Raw genomic sequence first — 24,269 nt, 5'->3', positions numbered from 1 at the left:
TGCCCTCCAACCTCCACCAACTGCTGCCTCCAACTTCTGCCAACTGCTGCCCTCCAACCTCCCCCAGCTGCTGCCCCTCCAACCTCCCCCAACTGCTGTCCCTTCCACAACCACCAACTGCTGCCCTCCAACCTCACCCAGCTGCTGCCCCTCCAACAACCACCAACTGCTGCCCTCCAACTCCCCAACTGCTGCCCTCCAAGAACCCACCAACTGCTGCCCTCCAACTCCCACCCAGCTGCCCTCCAACTCACCCAGCTGCGCCCTCCAACCTACCCCAACTGCTGCCCTCCAAACCTACCCCAACTGCTGCCCCTCCAACTCACCCATCGCTGCCCTCCAACTCACCCAGCTGCTGCCTCCAACCTCACCCAGCTGCTGCCCTCCAACCTCACCCAGCTGCTGCCCTCCAACCTCCACCAACTGCTGCCCTCCAACCTCCCCAGCTGCTGCCCCTCCAACCTCCCCTAGCTGCTGCCTCCAACCTCCCCCAGCTGCTGCCCTCCAACCTCCCCAGCTGCTGCCCTCCAACCTCCCCAACTGCTGCCCTCCAACCTCCCCCAGCTGCTGCCCTCCAACCTTCACCAACTGCTGCCCCTCCAACCTCACCCAGCTGCTGCCCTCCAACCTCCCCTAGCTGCTGCCCTCCAACCTCCCCCAGCTGCTGCCCTCCAACCTCACCCAGCTGCTGCCCTCCAACCTCACCCAGCTGCTGCCCCTCCAACTCCCCCAACTGCTGTCCCTCCAACCTCCACCAACTGCTGCCCTCCAACCTCACCCAGGTGCTGCCCTCCAACCTGCCTCAACTGCTGCCCTCCAACTCACCCAGCTGCTGCCCTACAACCTCCCCAGCTGCTGCCCTCCAACCTCACCCAGCTGCCCTGCAACCTCCCCCAGCTGCTGCCTCCAACTCACCCAGCTGCTGCCCTCCAACCTCACCCAGCTGCTGCCCTCCACCCCCAACTGCTGTCCCTCCAACCTCCACCAACTGCTGTCCCTCCAACCTCACCCAGGTGCTGCCCTCCAACCTGCCCCCAACTGCTGCCCTCCAACCTCACCCAGCTGCTGCCCTACAACCTCCCTTAGCTGCTGCCCTCCAACTCACCCAGCTGCTGCCCTCCACCTCACCCAGCTGCTGCCCTCCAACCTCCCCCAACTGCTGCCCTCCAACCTCCCAACTGCTGCCCCTCCAACCTCCCCCAGCTGCTGCCCCTCCAACCTCCCCCCAACTGCTGCTCCCTCCAACCTCCCAACTGCTGTCCCTCCAACCTGCCCCAACTGCTGCCCTCCAACCTCCCCCCAACTGCTGCCCTCCAACCTCCCCCAACTGCTGTCCCTCTCCAACCTCCCCCAACTGCTGCCCTCCAACCTCCCCCCAACTGCTGTCCCCTCCAACCCACCCCAACTGCCCTCCAACCTCCCCAGCTGCTGCCCTCCAACCTCCCCAGCTGCTGCCCCTCCAACCTCCCCCAACTGCTGTCCCTCCAACCTCCCCAACTGCTGCCCCTCCAACCTCCCCAGCTGCTGCCCTCCAACCTCCCCAGCTGCTGCCCTCCAACTCACCCAGCTGCTGCCCTCCAACCTCCACCAACTGCTGCCCCTCCAACCTCACCCAGCTGCTGCCCTACAACCTCCCCCAGCTGCTGCCCTCCAACCTCACCCAGCTGCCCCTCCAACCTCCACCAACTGCTGCCCTCCACCTCCCCAGCTGCTCCCTCCAACAACCACCAACTGCTGCCCCTCCAACCTCACCCAGCTGCTGCCCCTCCAACAACCACCAACTGCTGCCCCTCCAACTCACCCAGCTGCTGCCCCTCCAACCTCCCCAACTGCTGCCCCTCCAACCTCCCCAGCTGCTGCCCTCCAACCTCCCCCAACTGCTGCCCCTCCAAACTGCCCCAACTGCTGCCCCTCCAACCTCCCCAACTGCTGCCCCTGCAACCCCCAACTGCTGTCCCTCCAACCTCCCCCAACTGCTGTCCTTCCAACTCACCCAGCTGCTGCCCTCCAACCATCCAGCTGCTGCCCTCCAACCTCCCCAACTGCTGCCCCTCCAACCTCCCCCAACTGCTGTCCCTCCAACCTCCCCAACTGCTGCCCCTCCAACCTCACCCAGCTGCTGCCCTCCAACCTCCCTTAGCTGCTGCCCTCCAACCTCACCCAGCTGCTGCCCTCCAACCTCACCCAGCTGCCCCTCCAACCTCCCCCAGCTGCTGCCCTACAACCTCACCCAGCTGCTGCCCTCCAACCTCACCCAGCTGCTGCCCTCCAACCTCACCCAGCTGCTGCCCCTCCAACCTCACCCAGCTGCTGCCCTCCAACCTCCACCAACTGCTGCCCTCCAACTTCTGCCAACTGCTGCCCTCCAACCTCCCCAGCTGCTGCCCCTCCAACCTCCCCAACTGCTGTCCTTCCAACAACCACCAACTGCTGCCCTCTCCACCTCACCCAGCTGCTGCCCTCCAACAACCACCAACTGCTGCCCCTCCAACCTCCCCCAACTGCTGCCCCTCCAAGAACCACCAACTGCTGCCCTCCAACTCACCCAGCTGCCCTCCAACCTCACCCAGCTGCTGCCCTCCAACCTCCCCCAACTGCTGCCCTCCAAACCTACCCCCAACTGCTGTCCCTCCAACTCACCCAGCTGCTGCCCTCCAGCATCCCCAACTGCTGCCCTCCAGCCTCCCACTGCTGCCCCTACAACCTCCCCAGCTGCTGCCCCCAACCTCCCCCACTGCTGCCCTCCAACCCTCCACCAACTGCTGCCCTCCAACCTTCCCCAACTGCTGCCCTCCAACCTTCCCCAACTGCTGCCTTCCAACCTCCACCAACTGCTGCCCCTCCAACCTCCCCCCAGCTGCTGCCCTCCAACCTCCCCCAACTGCTGCCCTCCAACTTTCCCCCAGCTGCTGCCCTCCAACCTCCCCCCAACTGCTGCCCTCCAACTCCCCCCAACTGCTGCTGCCTCCAACCTTCCCCAACTGCTGCCTCCAACCTTCCCCAACTGCTGCCTCCTCCAACCTCCCCCAGCTGCTGCCCTCCAACCTTCCTTCCCCAACTGCTGCCCTCCAACCTCACCAACTGCTGCCCTCCAACCTTCCCCAACTGCTGCCCTCCAACCTCCCCCAACTGCTGCCCTCCAACCTCCCCCAGCTGCTGCCCTCAACCTCCCCCCAGCTGCTGCCCTCCAACCTCCCCCAACTGCTGCCCTCCAACCTCCACCAACTGCTGCCCTCCAACCTCCACAGCTGTGCCCGATGCATGATGTTCTTTAACATAGTGTACTTACCGATATTTACTTATGTTTAATTGTCTAAACATGAATTCATATAGGTTGGCCCATTACTCTATCCATTTTTAAATAAGATTAACAGTATATACCAGCAGAAAGGTATAATATAATGTGAAACAACAAAGCCAACCATTAATTAAGCAACAGGGAACTAAGTAACCAATCACCGATCACTTTTACATTCATTCATAATTTTTACTACGTAGTATAATAAACAAACGGCCTAGAGTTGCCAGCTGTCACAAGCAGTGTTCGAAGAATCTTGAACGAGACTGTACGGTATAAACTATATCCAGTAGGGTAACACACCACTCAAGAAGATCTAGGTGTACAGGGCTGATACACCCATCCAGCAAACTCAATTAAATTATTAAAAATTATGACAACTTACTGGCAGCATAGGCCACTGCCTGAGCATGGTTCCCACTGCTGTGTGTTACAACTCCTGCACTGTCCGGATTGTTTTCCTTCTCCAGAAACACCTGAAAAATCAAGAAAACAATGTACCTGACCTAACCATTATAACAACGACACAACAGAAAGATAAAGTTTCCAAAATTATGGGAAAGGTGTAGAGCATGAAATGGGAAATTACGGGGTAAAACTGATCATTAAATAGTAATTTCAGGTCTCCAGTGGTGTCCATTGTTCTCATCTGCTTTTAAATGTATACAGTATAAATTTGTGAATCTTGATTTGTCAAGAAGTAAAAGAAATGCTGGAGGATCTCATTGGGGTTTTAATACGGTAAATATTGGTTTGATTGTCTTTTGTTTTCAATTTAATATACTGTACTTCACTTCCCTGTTTCCTGGGGTCAAAAATATAATAATAATAATAATAATAATAATAATAATAATAATAATAATAATTAATAAAAATACAAATTTATAAAAATTTACAAAAAATATTGAATAAAAATATAATATAATAATATAACATTAATAATAATAATAATAATAATAATAATAATAATAATAATAGTATTATTATTATTAATAAAGGCCCATAAATAATTACAACAATAAATACAAAAAAAGATCAATATTGAGAAACAATATATGTACTGTATGTTGTGTTGTCAAAATAAGAGAAACAATTGAGATCCTGCAATTGTGTGTAAATGAGGCAGAAAGTCAGATCAGCAACCTGGGACTTGGTCACAATTTTCGTGATGCCATATGGCAGCAGGGTCTACCATTAGACAACACATTATGCTTCCAATATCTTCGCAGGTGGTGATCATAGACTTATTGAAAGAACATAAAAGAGTCCAAAAATGTAGTGCAATTTTCTCTGAAAGTATTAATGAGTGGGAAAAATGCCATAGAATAAAAGTGTCTTAGAATTGTCTACACTACTGATTAAAAAAATAATAATAAAAATAAAAAATAAGATTAAAAAAATAAAAAATTATATATACAGTGAAATCTCGCTTTACGCGGTCAATTGAACCCACGGAGGCCCACATAAAGCAGGAAACGCGTAAAGTGAACAACAGAACATTCGGGATTAATTGAAAGAGAGACTGGGCCAACCCCCAAACTCCACTTTTTCAGACACAATACCTACGTTGTAGTAAAAATAACTTCTTAATTTTACGATGGTACGCACACACAATTAATAATTAAGAGAAATATCAATAATATTAGGTTTTTTAACACTTACATTAGTAGAAAAGATGGCTGGGCACACGGTGACGGGGGGGTTGGTTCCGAGGCAGAGGGCAGATTATTGGCCCTCACCTGTATCACTTGTATCACTATCCACCACAGAGGCTTGCAGGGCCTCTTTGTCGAACCCCCCAAAGTCCATATAAGTCCATATCCTCACTATCACTGACTTGGGCCGACTGTGGTGGGTGGCGGCACTGGCGGGTGAAGAACTCGGTAATGTTTTGATGACTGGGCGACCTTGTGCACACCCTGCCAGCGCCGCTCTCCGCGTAAAAGAGTACATGCACCGCGTAAAGTGAGCATTCCGTGTTCGGCAGGGTACATATACCTGTACATATATTTTTGATGATGAATTGAAACACATTCGTTCCATTGCACAAAAACTCGGGTACCCTTCTGTGCTTGTTGATCGTTGTTTTAAAAGGGCTAAAAAATCCTTTCATTCCTCTCAAACCAGGCAAATTCCTACACTTAAGAATATTGTGACTCTGCCCTATCGTAATGAATTTGTCCCGTTAGTTCGGTCCCTCAAGCTACTAAATATTAATGTTGTTTTAAAGTATGACTCAACCATTACCAATATGTTAATAAGAAATAGCCCAAATTTGAATGTAAATGGAAGTGTTTATTGTATTCCATGTAGCAAATGTAATTGTAATTATGTAGGACAGACAGGAAAAACACTGCAGCTCAGAATCAAACAACATAAGTACAATATCAGAGCAGCATCTGAAAGCAGTGCCCTGTTTGTTCATGTTAGGAATAATAATCATCCCATTGCTTGGGAAAAAAGCTTAGAAGTATTCAAATCATCTTGTGTCACAGAAAGACTTCTGGTTGAAGCGAGTTTGATTAAGGAATTAAAATCAATAAACATTAGTGATGGTCAGTTCAAAACTGATAATATGTTACATAAATTTATTTGTCAGTGGCCCAAGGTTAAAAATGCTTTGAAAACCTTTGATCTAGATGTAGGATAGTTATTTAGTGGGTCCCTTATTTTTGACCTGACCTGACTAGTCACGTCGCCCCCTTCTCTTAAGCTCCTCTACGTGTGTGTTGGTGTGGGGATTAGTGGATGACATCATTATGACCTGACCTCATGTTTAATAAGGTCACCCTGTATATTTAAGCCTCTCTCTGTCCATGTAATCCAGTTGCCTCTGAAGATGTCTTGAATAAAGACGAAAGCTAAGGTGCTCCGTTGTTTCCCTTTTCCCGTGTGATTTTATCAAGATTTATCTTATCCACGTTTTCATTGTGGATATATATATATATATATATATATATATATATATATATATATATATATATATATATATATATATATATATATATATATATATATATATATATATATATATATATATATATATACACACACAGCTAGACCCCGACTTACGACCACATGGACTTACGTCCATTGGTACTTACGACCTGCTCTGACCGTACGTCCGTCGGGACATACGACTGCGACAGTCGTGACCAAAAATATTTTCAAATGACGCGCGCATTTTCTATACCGAAACGTTTCCGTCCTTGGGCGAGAGGGTGGGCGCGTCTCGGGTCGCCTCGTGGGTACACTCACTCAGTGGAGCGCTTAGTTTGTGTTTGGCTATCGTATCCTATACTGATCGCGCTGTGAACTTTCGTTATTATCGTATTTAATTGACTTTATAATGACTGGAAAGCGTAAAAGTGAGAGTGCTGGTGGTGCTCCAAGGAAAAGGAGACAGGCAATTACTTTTGAGATGAAAATGAAGATAATAACACAGCATGAGAATGGAAAAACAGTAGCAACAATCTCACGCGACCTAGGTTTCTCACACTCGACTATATCCACTATTCTGAAGGACAAGGAACGTATTCGTGAAGTAGTGAAAGGAACAACACCTATAAAGGGAACTATAATATCAAAGAGAAGACAAGGTCCTATTCACGATATGGAAAAATTATTGGTGATATGGATAGAAGACCAGATACAGAAGCGTGTACCCTTAAGCCTTCTAACCATACAGGCTAAAGCAAGAAGCCTGTTCCAAAGCCTGAAGGAGCAGGCAGGAGATGAATGTGATCAAACCTTTACAGGAAGTCATGGGTGGTTTGATAGATTTAAAAAACGCTACAGTCTACATAATGTTAAGGTGAGTGGAGAGGCAGCTAGTGCCGATGTTGGTGCTGCCGAATCTTTTAAGGAGGAGTTAGATGATGTGATTGTGGAAGGAAATTATTTGCCTCAGCAAATATTCAATGTGGACGAGACTAGATTATTGTGGAAGCGCATGCCTGAACGGACATACATCCACAAAGAGGCGAAAACAATGCCCGGATTCAAGGCATTCAAGAACAGAATTACACTTCTGTTGGGGGGAATGTTGCTGGTTTCTTGCTAAAGCCCTTCATGATCTAACATTCAGAGAACCCTAGGGCTTTTAAACATGTCAGCAAGCACACACTGCCAGTGTTTTATCGCAGTAATAAGAGAGACTGGATGACCTTAGCACTGTTTGAGGATTGGTTCATGACTTGTTTCATTCCACGAGCCAAGGAGTGTTGTCTGCAACAACGGATTCCATTCAAGATTTTACTGATTTTGGATAATGCTCCGGGACACCCACCACGCCTGGACGACCTGCACCCTGATGTTAAGGTAGTCTACATTCCACCTAACACTACCTCTATCATCCAACCCATGGATCAAGGTGCTATTGCTGCCTTTAAAGCATATTATTTACGCACGACCTTCGCTCAGGCTGTTGCTGCTACTGAAGGTGAGAAAACGCTCAGAGAGTTTTTGAAGGAGTACAACATTTTGTCATGTATAAAGAACATTAGTGCAGCATGGGATCAGGTTACAAAACATTGCATGAATGGAATATGGAAGAAAATCCTGAAAAGATATGTGAACAGTTTCAAAGGATTTAATGGAAATGAAGTTATTTCGGATATTAGTAACAAGATAGTGGAGTTGGGTAAACAGCTGGAGTTAGAAATTAATAATGAAGATGTTGGACAGTTGGTTGAAAGTGTAGCAGAAGAGCTCAGTAACGAGGATCTTATTGAACTAGATGCACAGAAAATTGCAGAGGAAGAAGAGAGACAAAATGTAGAAGAACCTGTACCCCCCAAAAAGTTTTCAATGAAACAAATGGTAGAGGCATTTGCTACAATTAATAAAGGAATGCATATGTTTGATGGCATGGATCAAAATTATGAGCGTTATGCCAAAGTTGACAGAATGGTCCAAGATGCACTTCCTTGCTACAGGGAGATTGAAATGAAAAGAAAAAGCAAACTGTGCAGTCCAAATTGGACACCTATTTCAAGAAGTCCCCCAGTGCTGGCTCCTCACGCCCCACCAGTGCTGCCTCTTCATTCCCTTAAGATGATCCAATACCTTCAACCAGCAAGTTTCCACATTACATAAACCTGTCTGAAGAAAGCAACATTAATGACCCACCCAGCCCTGTCTCCTCTTCTGCTTCTTCCAAATAATATAGTCTCCATGTATCCTGTAAATAGAAAATTATGGGGGCCCTGTGTGCATTCAGCTGACTACAATAAGGTAAGTGCTCAGTCACACTGTATCCATTCCTCATTATTTATTACTTTTACTGTACTGTATTTCATTGTAGATTTTTTTTTTTTTTTTTTATCTATGTCGGACTTACACCCATGTCGGACTTACGACCTGGATTCTGGGCCCTTATCCAGTCGTAAGTCAGGGAGAGACTGTATTATTAAAATTTGCTGGATCTTATAAGAAGGTTGTTCAGATATCTAGACGGTCCGTCCCTCGTAACAATCTTCATCTTCAAGAGTGAAGTGTTTCCTCATCTGGAGTACTGTCACCCCGTCTGGTCCCCGAGATATGCTAGGGACTGTCAGTTGATTGAAAATGTTCAAAGGAGGGCCACCAGACTGGTGCCTGCACTGCGGCACCTCAGTTACCCCGAGAGATTAGAGCGCGTTTAAGGAGTGCCTCGGTTGACGAATTACCTTTCATAAGTTTCTTCACTTCGGTTAACAAAAAAATTTGGTTAACGACTTCCTTACGAATTTTTCCCAACATGTTTTCGCCTGCATTTGCCTGCTCACCAGCTGTAGTATTAGTCTGCCAATACAGTAATCGGTATTATGGCTTAAATTCCTTACCATTTTAGTAAATATCAAGAAGGTTGTACTATTCAATTATTTTTAAAGTTTTATATTAAATTTTTTAGTAACTTTAACAATTATTGAACATAATTGAAGTACAGGAAACTATTTTTTTGCACGCCAAACAGCCACTCAACACACCAAGCTTGCCTTCTGTTTGTTTACCGGTTCAAAGGAAGGAACATCTTGCTTGAGACTCTTCAACATAAATGCTTTTTTTCTGTGTTTCCAGTCAAATTATTGGTCATTTTGAAATATATTTTACATATTGATAATATATAACGCAGTGCAGTGTTGATTTAAAGAAAATAATCTTGAATTACACCAAGTGAACTAAAATTTTATGGGTGAAATGGACAGCATGGAGTGACTTCTCTTCCACTCCAATGCCTTCTCTTCTCCCTTCTCCTCCACCCCCAATCTAATTCCCATCATCATCATCATCATCAACCAGGAGCCTTCTACATGCACACCTCAAAGTAAGTGTACTTTACTGCATTTATTTTTAGTTTGTATGTAATTTTCGGTGAGCTGGAACCAATTACCCAAAATCCCATTGAAACAATGGTTTCAGTTAGCAAAATTTTCTGTTAACGAACGTCCTTCTGGAACGAATTGTGTTCGTTAACCGAGGGACCACTGTACTGTACTACAGATAGGCAAGTGGAGACCTAACTGAGGTGTATAAACATCTCAAGGGGCACTACTCAGTCGAGTGTCCTTACCTGGAGCTGGCGGACGCTCGTCCCACAAAGGGACACAGCTCAAGGTTAAAGAAGCCGCAAGTCCAGAAAACTGTGAGGGGTATCTTTTTCGGAGTGAGAGTTGTGAACTCTTGGAACAATCTACCAGAGAGTGTTGTGACGGCACCAAGTGTGAGCTCTTTCAAAAGCAGACTTGACCAACACTGGAGAAGGTTCAGGTACATTCAGGAGCCGTTAGCCCAAGCGGCTAATGAGCCGATGAGTGGTGAAGGGGATAAAAGTAAAAAAGTAAAAAGTAAATGTAACAACCTAACCTAAACCTAAATTCACTGCATGACTGAAGCAATAATACCCTCCTAAGATTCCCTGGATGACCAAAAAAAAAAAAATACCCAATAGAAAGACTCGTAATTATTTGTTTTAGCACACCCTCGAATATTTTCACGAGATGTTTGATTTTGATGTATTTTGATGTATTTTGATGTGTTTTGATGTGTTTTGTTCATAACTGACTTTCTTTTCCATGGGAAATGTATTTAAAAAAGAAAGATGCAAGTCATCCTTGATAAAAAACTGCAATTTTCCATAAAAACCAAAGGTGTAGATCTGAACAAAATACATCAGAAACCAAACAGCTAAACCCCTAACTTTCACTAAATTAACCTATCTTAACCTAACCTAACCTAACCCCTGCGGAGACAGGCAGTGTGACATGCCTCACGGCTCCAGACAGCTCATGGTGGAACAAGAAATGGTGGGTGGAGATTTAATGGTCTAATTTCTTATGCGTTCCTCACTTGGGCGATTTTTCTGAAAGAAACAAGTTTCCAAGAGGCTTCAAGGGTTGAGGTATGTAATATGAGGTAGAAATTGACTAAAAGTTAGTGCTTCTATGTGATTTGAAGATGTGCTCAACTGAATAATAACCGAAAGACTTGTCCTATAAAAAAAAACAATTCTGTTTGTACATAAAATGGCTATGACAAGGTGGGGTGTTTTAACATACCGAGTTACAAGCTCCCCGGACTTTGAAGGAGCCGGTCTTCTGGAGGTTCTCAGCTTTGAAGTACAGCTGTCTGCCGGCGAGGGTGTTAAGGGAGTGGCAGGTGAGGACAGGTGTTCTGTGGACCCAGCCATGGATCCTCCGAGAAGCAGAGAGCACGTCTTCCAGCTCAACAGGTGATGACATATTGTTTATGTCTATCACTACTTCAAATGTTCTGCCCTTATACAGTATACAATTATTATTTTTATTCGAATCATTTATATAATAATCACCTTATCACTTAGAAACAAATAAATTTTGCTTTGATTTAAACGTGAATATCAAAGTTGTCCAGAATACAAGAAATTTGAGGATTTTTAGTAATAATGAAAGTAAAGTCTGAGCCAGACGGTAGATCTGAATGTATCTGTCATAGGTGTTCTTGGTCAAACTCATTTTTATTGAAAGCCAAAAACAAAGTTAAAATTTTACTGCAAATGATTAAGTAGCATAAAGGTTTTCTTCATAAAACACCCATCAAATATATTGTTTTAGTTTTGTCGCTGTAAAAATTATACCACACGAATCGGACACATTGGGTAACGTGTATTAACTTGTTTGAATTATTAATCATAAACTGAATTACCTTCCATTACAATTCTTAACGATGTGCAGGGTATTATAAAAATAAATTATTAATGGAAACAATTACAAAATATGCAGAAATATATTAGTAACTGGAAAAGGTTTTCAGGTGCACACACCCGGTGTCCGTATAAATGACAGATATACAATGTTTCTTGTCATGCATGTCTTTGAAACACAAAGCAATCCACCAAATTCTCTTGTGAGGACAACACACTGAGCGTCATACACACACCCTCACCTCTGATGATTGACTGATATTGGCAGGCACCTCAGGCACCCGGGGAGTGGGGAATGCGGACCATTCAGATGATCATGCGCACTGAGCTTTGATTCCTTTCCGCGCTTTTATCTAGGCCACGAATGGACAAGAGAATTTGTAGAGCTAGAATATAACAATAAAAGACCTAAGTCACGTCGCAGTACAGTATAAATTTAATACGAGTTAGAATAGAAAATAACATGAGTGACTTTTTTGTCAACAATTCTTCTGAAACAGTACCCGGTAATGCTCATTTTTCTATGATAATCTCTTATATTAAGTGTTTTATCTCGTAATTTATCAGTGTTTTATTTTTATCTATCTGAGGTTTATTTTAAGGAAGTTACAGTTGCCTTTTTTACCTGTGCTCCTTAATTACATATGTTACATAGGTCACCTATGTAACATATGATAGGTGAAGTAATAATTAATGATGATGTTTGCTTAAATAAATTATCGCATGTGATATTACATATATAAAGTGTTACATGCGTTGCTATTACATATATGAAGTATAATGTTACAAAATAATTAAGCTTTAAAATAGTCCTAGTTAAAATTACGTGTGTCGCCTTCCAGGTAAAGAAACCAAATTTAAGCTGCAGCCATACACACACATATTTTTTCCCGCTCTGTTTGGGGCAAATTTGTTTCTGAAACACACACACACACTTTCGCTATCGATCACTAACTGACGTAGATAGATAGATATTTACTCAATAAAATCGTCATTGACGTACACATTTGGTTCAGTATATACATAAACATTGCAGGTATACAAACAAGAGTAAACAGTAATTCGATTTAACTAATGATAGTGTAGGAATTCGTGGTATAATGTTGTCTAGCACTCAGGATGGATGGAAACTCTAAGGTGGTTTTCTTGTATAATATAAGTTATATGGTAGACAGCCTGGTGCTGGAGGTGCCGTGTGGTGAGGAGCTGCTCAGTAGAGACGTTCGGTGAGTAGCGTGTTGAAGGAGGTAGATGTGCAGGAGCCTCGTTAGAGAAGATGTTGCCTGTTGCTGGCCTCCTGGTTGAATGAATGCTGACAGCGTGGAGCTTGCTGGAGGTGTTGCTTGTTCAAGAAGAGAGACCAGAATGAGAAAGCTGGTTGGTGAGGAAGCTCAGAGAAGGACAGCTGGTGGGTCGCCATGCTCGCTGGCGGGAGCGAGGACCGCCAGGCAGGCGGAGGAGAAGCGAGGGCCGCCAGGCAGCGGCTGAGGAGGTGTTGCTTGTTCAGGAAGATGGTCAGAATGAATCTCAATGGAGAGACAGAGCTTATATACCCAGCAGCAGCCGCCAGTCCTCTATGAATCATGTTGGGAAAACCCAGAAAGTCGCCGGTGACTAGTTTCGTTGCTAGGCTACCGTACCATCTGGCGTCAGCTCTCACTTGGTCGGAATGCGATACGCAGTTGTAGGGGAGACGTCCACTACAATAGCCCATCGAACTCCTTAAATAATTCACTGTATTGCCAGAATATGCCTACCTTGTGGCTGAACCCCCTTCCCGTAATTACCTGCTATTGTAGTGGATATCTCCCCTACAACCGCTGTTTGTCGCTGACTAGCCGACCCTCTTCGAATTCCCCAGCTTACGCCTCGTGGTCTGAGGTCGGTAACCAGCACCGCCTAACAAAGCGGAGGTCAACTATCAAGCCACGCTTACCCCCGCTCTATAAGACCTCACGTGGCCGTGACCTACCTCTTTCTTCTACCTACAGCCACCAGCAAGCAACACCTCCTCTGCTCCTGCCTGGTGTCTCCCGCTCCCGCCGGCGACCATGGCGCCCCTCAAGCTGCTTGTCCTCCTCTGAGCACCCTCACTAACCAGCTCTCTCTACTCCACGCTTGGACCCACGCTGCCACCCCCCAGCACCAAGCTGCATTGTACAGCCAATACAATATGTATACAGAGAGCACATTGTGAGTTTCCTTTCTCCATCTCATCCTGAGTGTGAACCAATATCTCATAACCCCACACTATCATACACAGTATTTTATCCTTGGACCTACTCGCGTGAGGCGGAGTTGTTTCCTGCCTGCCAACCACGAGGGACTCACAACAAACAACTCGCTGTATTGGAAAGTTTACATATTAACATTCTTTTAATTCCTCTGTTGAGTGAGGATAAAGAAAACCAGTGTATGTGTGTGTGTGTGTGACGTTCTCCGCAGCATGTTTTATCTCTTTATGTCACCAGTGGTGACGCGCAAAACAAATGACTCACTAAAATGCGACGGTGAACGAGGTATTACTCTTTACTGACTCAGGTTAAATATTAGACGTACTCTGAACAAAGACGTCATCTAGCAGTTAGACAATAATTTGTACGTAGTCGCGGGGGATAGGGGAGCTACTACGTCAAAACGTGGTTTACATCTCAAGGCTCTGTGTAATTGAACATTTAAACATTTACCATATGCTCACTGTTTGTCAAGTCGTCTCTTCAAGGTTGGCGCGTTAATTGGAGGCATGATCACTTATTTAAGAAAGCTGTGTTGTACCTCCATAATACGCACAGCAAAGTGTGTAAAAGAGACGTACCGACCGCCCAAGCGGCTAACGAGCCGATCAGTGGCGAAGAGGATAAAAGTAAAAAAAAAGTAAAAGTAAAAATGTGACTTCTAGGAACGTTACTGATCGGAAGTGAGTCTCGGGTATGCAGCTATTTTTACCATATTTACCTAACGTCCACCCAAACCAGAGGTAGCCAGAGGTGGCCAGCGGCGTGCTTAAGTTCCCTCCATTGTTCTTAATTGTTGTGTCAAGGGCTATTTTGAACCCCTGTACTGTTCTTGATTCCACAGCTTGGCTGGTTGACAAAAAACAAAAAACAAAAAAATAATCCTGATGTTCGTTCTACCGAGCCGATCAGTGGTGAAGAGGATAACAGTAATGTAAAAGTGACACGGGTCAGGCTAATTTCCTACTTCTATCCATATAATCTAATCAGAGATTGAATTTCCCAGGAAAAAGTGAAATGGACGTTAAACACGCACTAACAACTCTTCTTACCGTAAACCAAAAACCACAGCCAAGGAATTCTTCCTGTGGAGCCGTTAGGTTTTGGAGATTTTGAGTTTGACGGAATCTTTTCAGGAGATTAATGACTTTCTAAACTAGACAACTGACACTAACTACACTAAAAACATCAGATTCTCTGATGTTTGGGCATCAAAATAATCTAATTTCCGTAGCACTTGGAAACTCATGGCTATCCCCGAGGACGATATAAGGATATGCCACTTATTCTGACAGACTCGACACTCACTTACTTGACAAGTTTTACTAACAATAAAGATATTTGAAGCTTTAATCATTACTCACAATGGATCTTGAATGTTCCAACTATAATCAGACATATCTAAGTTGCTTCAACATATGCTACCACAGTTGCAATTTCAAATTCTGTGTCATTATGCAGTACTGAGGAATAACGAAGTCTCGGGTGCACTCCAAAATTGAGAGAAAACGGAGGACTCAGGCGTTCTGAAGTGATGAGAAAACGAACTCCTCTGATGGGGGACTCAAATAAAGAAAGCATAGTTACATGTTTTGTGGGCTATTGAGCGTAATATGAATCGTCTGATTTTACGTTAACTGACGTGTACGACCGTGGTCAATACAACAGCACCGAGTGTGAGCTCTTTCAAGAAAAGACTTGACCAACAGTGGAGCAGGTTCAGGTACATTCAGGAGCCGGTGCATGCCCAGTACCTGCCAACAGTGCTTAACAGATACGTGACCGATCGCCCTAGCGGCTAACGAGCCGATCATTTGGTGAAGAGCATAAAAGAAAAAAATTACCTTGCAATCTGGATGAATGAATACACTCCGAAATGCGTCGCTCCCTGCTAAGTTTTTTGCCTGCCGAATAACCTCCCATTTCTCCTCCTCGCTCTCTACTGTAATGTGATCATGAGGGGGCCAGGCTTGTCCCCCTGCTTTTGTCCCAGCCAGCCGATGACGCTAAACAACTAAGGTCCTAAAGCGTGAAACTAGTCCATAACCATTTAAGAATTTTTATGAGAGATATAACTCTGCAATTTTTTTTCTCAGCAGTGTGTGGTTGAAACTTTGAAAGTCTGAAGCCACATTAACTACAACAGCTACAGGGCACCGAAATGGAACACTTTTAAATGCACGCTTTCTAATTTTCCATAGTCACTGTGTGTGTTCCTGCTGGACTGCGACCGTATCTAATTGCTTAGCAAATCTGTCAATCAGAAATCGCCTTTTGCGACTATAACACTTGTAGTTGTTGTCTAGGTTAAAGTAAGCGGGTATTCCAATAATAAGTTTAATCTAAGTGTTTTCTAGTTTATGTTTTATTTTGTTGAGTATTTATTTAGAATATTGTAAAAATATTATAAAATCTTAAAAAATATGTTATTAATATTTATTCTTGAGAAAAAAAATAATATTTTTTACTTATAGAAGACTTAACCAACAGGATATAAATTTAAGTACTTGCGCGCCAAAGTTGTGTTGACAGGAGGACAAGATGCCGTCTGCCACTGAGTTTGACCCCGTGGTATTACCTGACCTTCTCCCTGTTTACTATAAAAGGCTATTTCCATTCTCTCAGTATTTTAAATGGCTCTCATATGGACAAGGTAAGGAATAATCGCACGGAGATAAATTATCAAGCCTTGCGGTTTTTTTTGCGGTACTTTTCCCGATTAACACCAGTTAGTTTAGGGTAGGTTTAATTAGGTTAGGTTGGGCAGAAACGAGTGATTTCCCACAGAAATGTATATTAGAATCAAATGAATCACACTAAAAACCTTAGGGAAAAGAAAATTTGGTAAATATTCGTCCATTGGCTGTCCTTAGGTTATGGTATGAGATTATTTTTTTTAATGTTTTTCACTGTGTTTTACTCAAATCTGACATTCATTTATTTTGCAAAATAGGGGTTTTTGCAAAAAATTTAAATTTTCATTTTAACAAACTGCTAATATGCAAAAAAATGGAGGTCAAATTTGAGTTCACCCCCCCAAAAAAAAAATAAAACTATTCTCCTACTAGAGGAACCAACCAGCCTACCTAACCTAACCTAACCTAACCTAACCTAACCTAACCTAACCTAACCTAACCTAACCTAACTTAACCTACAAGAAGGAGACAACTGACTCTTAAGTGAGGAGTATAACCTCAGGTAAACATGGCGGGAACCTGCAGACAGCCAGTGCATAAATATTAATCCAATATTTTAAGCTTCAAAGTGAATTGGGTGTTAATCAGGAAATTTACCACTTTTTCCAACTTGATCACTAATATACAGCTGTTTGTTACGATGCCATGGATCCTTTGTGTACATTTGAGAATTTTTAGGTTAATATTGACGACTGACCTGCCGATGAGTTATTTGTTTTGGTGTTATTTTCTTACTTGATTTTCCTCAGTGAGTACTGATATGATAATAATTTCTTGTGCAAATACTTCGTTTGGTAGATATCAGGTGCTTAAGGTACACACTACTTAGTCTTCTCGGTGGTAATGTGGCGGTTATATGTTAAGGGGTTGGGTTAGGTTAGGCTAGGTGGGGTTAAAAAAAAACCACAGTGGATATTTTGCCGTGACTGGTTAAGTTCCTATTAATGCAATTTTACTGTGAGTGCACACTGATTGGCTAAGTAGTTTCTGTCAATTTACAGTAGTGCACCGTTCTTTCTTTGGGTTTTAGAAATATGTTTTTCCGGTTTTTGATGAGTTTGAATGAATTTGATATTCATTTCCTTCAGAAATCGCTAATTTTTTTAGACCCCCCCACAATCTTAAGTGAAGATGGAGAACAAGGCCAAGATCCTTCAAAAGTCATCAAAAACCATAGGAAAAAAACATATTTCTAATACCCAAAGAAATATAACCTAACCTACCCCCTTTTCTGTGTAAAAAAACATAGAAAATCGCCAAAAAACAAAAACAACCTAACCTAATCAGGGGGGCAGCAAACAAAGACACTGGAGCAGGAACTGAGGGGGGACAAGGGCTTCTCCGCTCCACATAAACAAGGAATGGGGCCCCCGACTTGTGACACACAAAAGATAATAATATTGGAAAAATAACATCTCGGTTATCCTTAATTTCCGACGAAAATATAATAGAAGAAAAATGTCTCAGAATTGTCTAAACATCCGGAAAAAAACATATTTATAACACCGAGAGATAGAACGGTGCACTAATGTAAAAAAAAAAAAACGTACTTTCTGTAATGATCGGTCGAACCCCTGGCAAGAAGGTTAGGTAATGTTATTTAGGTTTCTTTGGTTGGTTAGGTCAGTTTCTATTAGGTTCTTGTAAATGTTGCTTCTTTTATAACGATAAGTTTCCATGCACAACAGAAATATAGTGTATGGTTAGGTATGTTTATAGCAACACAACGATATGGTCAAATATAGTTCTCACGTTGCTCATCGGTAATGTACGATGAGCCAATCAGAGCACACTCATGGTAAAATAGTGTCAGTAAGAACTTAACCGGTCACGGCCAAATATCGATTGACTAAATAAAACATTTGCACAAGCTACAACAATGTCCTCTATAAAACACAGTGAAAATGCGGCATTTTTATAATCGTTTACTATGCTAAATCTCCGGCGGGTCGGTCATCTGCCTATATGGAAGTTGTTCAAAACATATGAAAGACCATTGAAAAAACAATTTCAACCTAACTTAACCTAAACTTAAAATCCTAAAATTTACTGGACGACCAAAACAATAATAATACCTATTTAAATTATTAGTGATAATTAAAGCAACCTAAACTACCTAACTTCATATCCTAGGTTAGTTTAGGTTAGGTAGGTAGGCAGATTAAAATCTTTCTCTCAGGAAAATCCTGTATTATCATGAGGATAAGCAGTTTTCATAATAGAGTACTGTTTTAGTTTTGCCATATTTTGTCTTTAATCCTATACCTAAACAGTTCCTTGATTTAGTGGGAATGAGCCACTGAGTACTGTACTGCTGAACATGTGTGTACATTATATATCCTCTTGTATCACACTCCTGCAGATCTCATTGTTCAGCAATGATTTTTGGCACTTAGCTATCTATAGCGCTGAGGATGCTGAGGTCAAGGCCACCTTGCTGCCTCTTAAGAAAGTTGTAAAAATACCCCCCCTCTAAAAAAAATGTTTCTTGAATATACTTGTAGATGACAGATATGGTATTGAAACTGCCTAAAATCTGCTTTAAAATTGTTTAGAACATGGTAGTTAGGTGGTGGCCCCTGCATCTGTAGTGGTGATAAAAACTACAGTACAGTGTCTTGAATTATTGTCTACCGCATTATATTTTACCAGGAATGAACTACTGAATATTATATATCTTGGTGTTTGGTTCATTCCTTATAGAATACATACTGTACTGCAGGCATGGGCAACCTTTTCTCAGTCATGGGCTGCATTGCGATTTAGGTATTTTTCTGGGGGCCAACCCACCAAAATTTATATCCTACCTAACCCAAAAGTAATGTTAATATTGTATTAGCACGTACAGTAAAACAGTTTATCGTCATGAACACCTTACGATATTTTCAGTTTGCAATCGGTCTTTTTCCCATTTATGAAAGAAATTCTTCATAATAAATTTTTGAAGTACAGTAATATGTTAATGTTTCTTGGCATGAGTGAAGCTGTCTGTGAATATGTTGATTTTTCCAACAGTTACAGCATTTTTCTTGCTTATGAGACACACCCACCAGAATAATGTCTATGTTAATCTTGATGCATGAGGAACTACAGGTTGTACCTCTCGAGTCCGGCAACCTCGACCTGACCGTGCGGACCATGGAAATTCACCCTTTCCTGGATAGATAGTGACTTGTGCTTATGCTTGGAAGCACTAGCACCACTTTCTCTGCATCATGGTCTCTTTGAAGACATATTGAAGGGTTAAATGTAGTATAGTAGCTTCTCAAATTTCGTGAGTTTTTAATTCAACTTATTTTATTGGAACACACAAAAATAAGTAAAAATTTGAGGCGGAAACTTGAATTTGACGGTTTGAACGGCCCGCCAACCTGCAGGCGACATGCATAATCGTGTAAACAGCGTCACTTCTCTTATGTACAATAGATTCATTATTGTTTATTACTGAATGTCTTTTTTATTGAATTAATGTTTATGTGTGCAAAATGAGCAATACAATTCATTAATAACCAGAGAATATTAAAACACACGAGAAATGACACAGCATTGTTCGATGATTACAAAACCAGTGACTGACTGGTTCTACATATAAAACTGGAGAAAAATAAGACCTTGGTTGTAGCTGTAGTAAAATTAATATGGTTGTTAAGTAATGTTATTTAATGTTAATAAATGGAACAATAGAAGTAGCTAACCATTAATGGTAAAAAAAGTGAGATCATGCTAGTGGGAGGCGCATATGAAAACATATCGTCATTACATACATAAGAATATGGTAACACTTATTTACTGCTCATATATATTGAAGGGTTAAATGTTGTACTCTGTATAGACAAGCAGAGAGAGAGAGCAGCCAACTGCGGATGTAAACAAGCCTTAATTTCTCATCCCTTTGTTTTTTTTTTTGTTTTTATGATTAGCCCACTCGGCATAGGTCACTGACCCACATTGGGGCCTGAGGGAAAAAGGAATACCCTGTAATTATAATAATAATTCAGATAAGTAAAAAAAAAAAAAAAGCGACCTATCTACCTATTGGACAAACTAAAATCGTTTGGACCACAGAATGCCGGACTAGAGAGATTTCACCTGTACAATGGGAAACAACCTATAGGTTCATCCACTCAGACAAGAATAAATAGATAGAACAGACAGCCAGGCATGAAGGATGAGGTACTATGGAAGACAGTCTGTCAACAAGGAAGTGACCTTTACCTTTGACCCTGTGACCTCCACCTGTAAACTCACACAGGTTAAAATGTTAATATTGTTGATTATTTATACTTGTTTCACTGTTATATTTTCATAGTTACTTACTCTTGGGTGATGAAGCAGTAATGAATTGTGTGTGAAGATTTTCTTTTCATAAATTTTGCTTTACCATAAGCTGGCTGCATCTACCTGAACTGCAGGCCACATTAAATAGAATTTCTCGATCACTCTGTGGGCGCACAAAGACATGGTTGGGCCGGGCATAGGTTGCCCATGCCTGCTGTACATTTTTATTTTTATTTATTTTTATGAGGGAATAGCCCACCCGGGCACTGGGTCATCGACCCTGGCAGGGGCCTGAAGGGCAGAAAAAGAAATTTAGAATAGAAAGAAAAAGATATATTAATCTACACCACGAAGATGCCTCAAAACCAACTTTTTAGACAGGTTGTATGAGTATGGAAACATAGAAGAAGGCAGAGCATTCCACAGTGTGGCTGTGTGAGGAAAGAAGGATGTACTGAGGAGAGAAGTTAGAAAAGTGAGATCAACCTCAAAACAGAAGCTTTCAACTGATAATTATTATTTTTGACAACACAGAAGCTGTGCATAATCCTTCATGATAACACATAACATAGACCATCAAGCCCTAACTTATGGTCAGTCCTAAAGACATCATCATTACTGGCTGGGACAGTGTGGTTGATTTGTGTCATATATTGTCAGAAAAGAAACGAGATTTTAAAAGGTGTTTTTGTACAATCCGATTTATTTGTATACTCAGAATTAATATCAGTAAAATCCTGTCAAGATATAACCAAACATAAAGTGGCAAATGTAAACCTATAAATATACAGTAATGCTCCACAATATTGTCATCATCCTCAGTATTATTTCACCATACAGTTCACATTTGTGTTTATCATTTTATTGTTCTCTAAGTTAATGTAAACTGCTAGTGGGACAACAGGAGTGCACTTGCTTCTCACTAATGTATCCTGGGTTTAAACCTAAGGCAGATGTGAGAAGGTGTTGTCCATTGCTATACCTTCTAACATAATTTTCTGGTGTTCTGTGTTAACATTGGACTCATGAAGGCAAACTCACCAGGGAACAATGGGGATAATCAAGCCACTGACTTTCTTCCCTTTTCAAGATGTTGAATTATGAATTATATCAGTTTAATTAAAATGTTTCTATTTTCTTGTGTATTGATGTTGAAGGTCTGTCTTTACTTAGAGTTCTCATTCTTTCAGCACCAAACTACTTCCAAAGACAGAGTTCTCCTTCACACTTGCTGATGATATATATTTGAGGTACCAGTCATTTAGAGACCAAGAGGATATGGAGAAGGAGGTCAAGAAAAATTGTCACACAAGATTGATATTGGTGCCATCTACAATTCCAAGTGAGGTCATTGTTCATGATGGTATACTAAATTGATGCGTTGGGTCTTAGGGAAGGGAAACACTGCAACAAGAACATGTGATAAGACAGAGGGAATGAGTGTTGTTTAGAGAGAACATTACACACAAGCTGCTTACACCCTGACCTGTACTGTGGCAGAAAAAACTACTCAGAATAAAGTGATAGGCTACAAGTTTTATTCCAATACAGTGGGGTATGCTATAATGAATCTAATTGGTTCTAGAACCTTGTTGCTATAGCATTCGTCTAGTTATAGGATTAATCCGCTCCAGGCCCCCAAATATAACCACTTAACACTGAAAAATATAATATAAAATTGTAAAATTGTAAAAAGTGCATAAATATGCATCTAAACCCCTGAAATAAAGAATATCATTAATACTTGTAATAAAAAAAATAAATAAATAAATAAATTAGTAATGTTCGATAGTAGGAGTTTTGTTCGTTATAGCATTCTCAATTTTATAGGTAAAACCGTCGTTAGGAATATCTGAGTAGGCCGCTCATTACAGCATACCCCACTGTATTTGCATTTAGATGACAGTAACATGATTGGTTATGGGAGAGTGTACAATCAAAGACAAAACTAGTGTCGTGGTTTTGTCCGAAGATTAAATATAACTCGTGAAACATTATGAGGGCCCCCTACCACAAGGCAGAGCACACCAACAGTTTAGCCCTTTCGCATATGTTACCAAATTTCACGATACCGACTTTTGTCATTCATTGTACAGGACTGGTAAATCTAATTAATTAATGATATGACCTCTGGTTTAATGTGTTGTGTATTGAAACAAGGCTAGAACTTCACTCTTGTGATAAAAACATACAAGTACTGTACCTAGATATTCTGTAGGGCCTTTTGTCCTTGATAGTTCAAAGAAGTAATGATTATAGCTGTTGAAGACTTCCATTGTTCCCCAATCAATTTGAAATGGTAATTACAATCTTACATCATTGTAAAGTTTGGGCCAAACAAAGGTCAGAGGCCCTTTCATGTTCAAAATTTTTTATTGTAATTATAAGGAATCTTATTTCCATCATTACAGACCCAAGGATCACTGCAACTGCTCACATGTTTGCACCACAAGAAAGAACTTGTTTTTGACATTGATATGACAGATTATGATGAAGTATGTCATTAACAACAACACAGTTTTGTATCCTGGTGGAAACATTGTTCTTGACTCTCTTTTGTACAGTATATGTCCAGATCCTCACCAGTATATAAGGGATTCATTCGTCCTAACTTGGAGTACTGCTCTCATATCTGGGGTGGCTCTTCTTCTGTCCAACTATTAGATAGGGTGGAATCCAAGGCATTTCTGTCTTATTAACTCTCCTCCTATAGTCGACAATCTTCCCTTTCTCTTCGCCAATGTTGCTTCACTCTCTCTCTTTTACAGGTACTTTAACGGGCAATGTTCAGGATGGCATCCTGTGGGTTTGTAACACTTCTTGTTCGCGTGCCCACCATTTCTATGTTGATATCGGTCACACGAGAATAACCTGTATAATACTGTACCTCCTTCTTTCCTCACACAGCCAAACTGTGGAATGCTTTGCCTCTTCTGTGTTTCCATGCTCTTACAATCTGTCTCACTTTAAAAGCTGGTTTTCCGCATCTTCGTGTAGAGATTAATACAGTATAACCTTTTTTCTATATTTTCAATTTCTTTCCGTTTTTTTTTTTTTTCACCTCCAGGCTCCGTTGTGGGTCGTTTGACCTGTGCCGGGTTGGCTAATTCCGTAAAAACAAAAACAAACAAAAGAACTTGATGTGATCTGTTCAGTTTATTCATTTAAGATGGAATTCTCACAGTGGAAACGATTACATTACCATTTGCTTCCAGAGTCAAGAATAATGCAGTACAAATAGATTTTAACGTTACGTGTTTTCCTGAAGAATGTTACAGTTTATATAGACTAACCTGGGTGTTGAGGAATGCTACAAATGTCTTGCTATGGTGTCAATAATGTGAAGCAAAAGGTAAGGATTGTTATCATCATATTGCATTTCTAGTCTCTAATACTAGACCTTTGGAATAATATTACAGATCACAAGTATTCTTCATAGTTTCTGAGGTGCATGAACTGCTGTGGACCTCTCCTTAGCTAATCTTTAATGGACCACATGGAATTGGTATCAACATACTTCCTTGATGACTAAACATTTTAATGCTAACCTAACCTAATAAAATTTTATTTAACCAAACTTACCGCCATCCAGACAGTGTTGG

General features: G+C 41.9%; 2 protein-coding genes across 2 annotated transcripts in view; both read right to left on the bottom strand.

Moving 5' to 3' along the window:
* Positions 1-24,269, bottom strand: part of LOC121862652 (serine racemase-like) — a 58,095-nt gene that overhangs the window by 27,127 nt on the left and 6,699 nt on the right. The gene's annotated exons all lie outside the window — the stretch shown is intronic.
* On the bottom strand, positions 3,641-11,051 carry LOC121862422 (probable serine racemase). The gene is made up of 2 exons (XM_042360697.1): positions 10,837-11,051; positions 3,641-3,774 (listed from the first exon to the last, which is right to left on the bottom strand). Exons 1-2 carry the CDS (start codon positions 11,017-11,019, stop codon positions 3,670-3,672), a joined length of 288 nt encoding a protein of 95 aa, XP_042216631.1. The 5' UTR covers positions 11,020-11,051; the 3' UTR covers positions 3,641-3,669.

This window comes from Homarus americanus, unplaced genomic scaffold, assembly GCF_018991925.1.
Source record: "Homarus americanus isolate GMGI-L3 unplaced genomic scaffold, GMGI_Hamer_2.0 scaffold31037, whole genome shotgun sequence".
NCBI classification, from domain to species: Eukaryota; Metazoa; Arthropoda; class Malacostraca; order Decapoda; family Nephropidae; genus Homarus; species Homarus americanus.
This window is presented reverse-complemented; position numbering and strand designations above follow the sequence as displayed.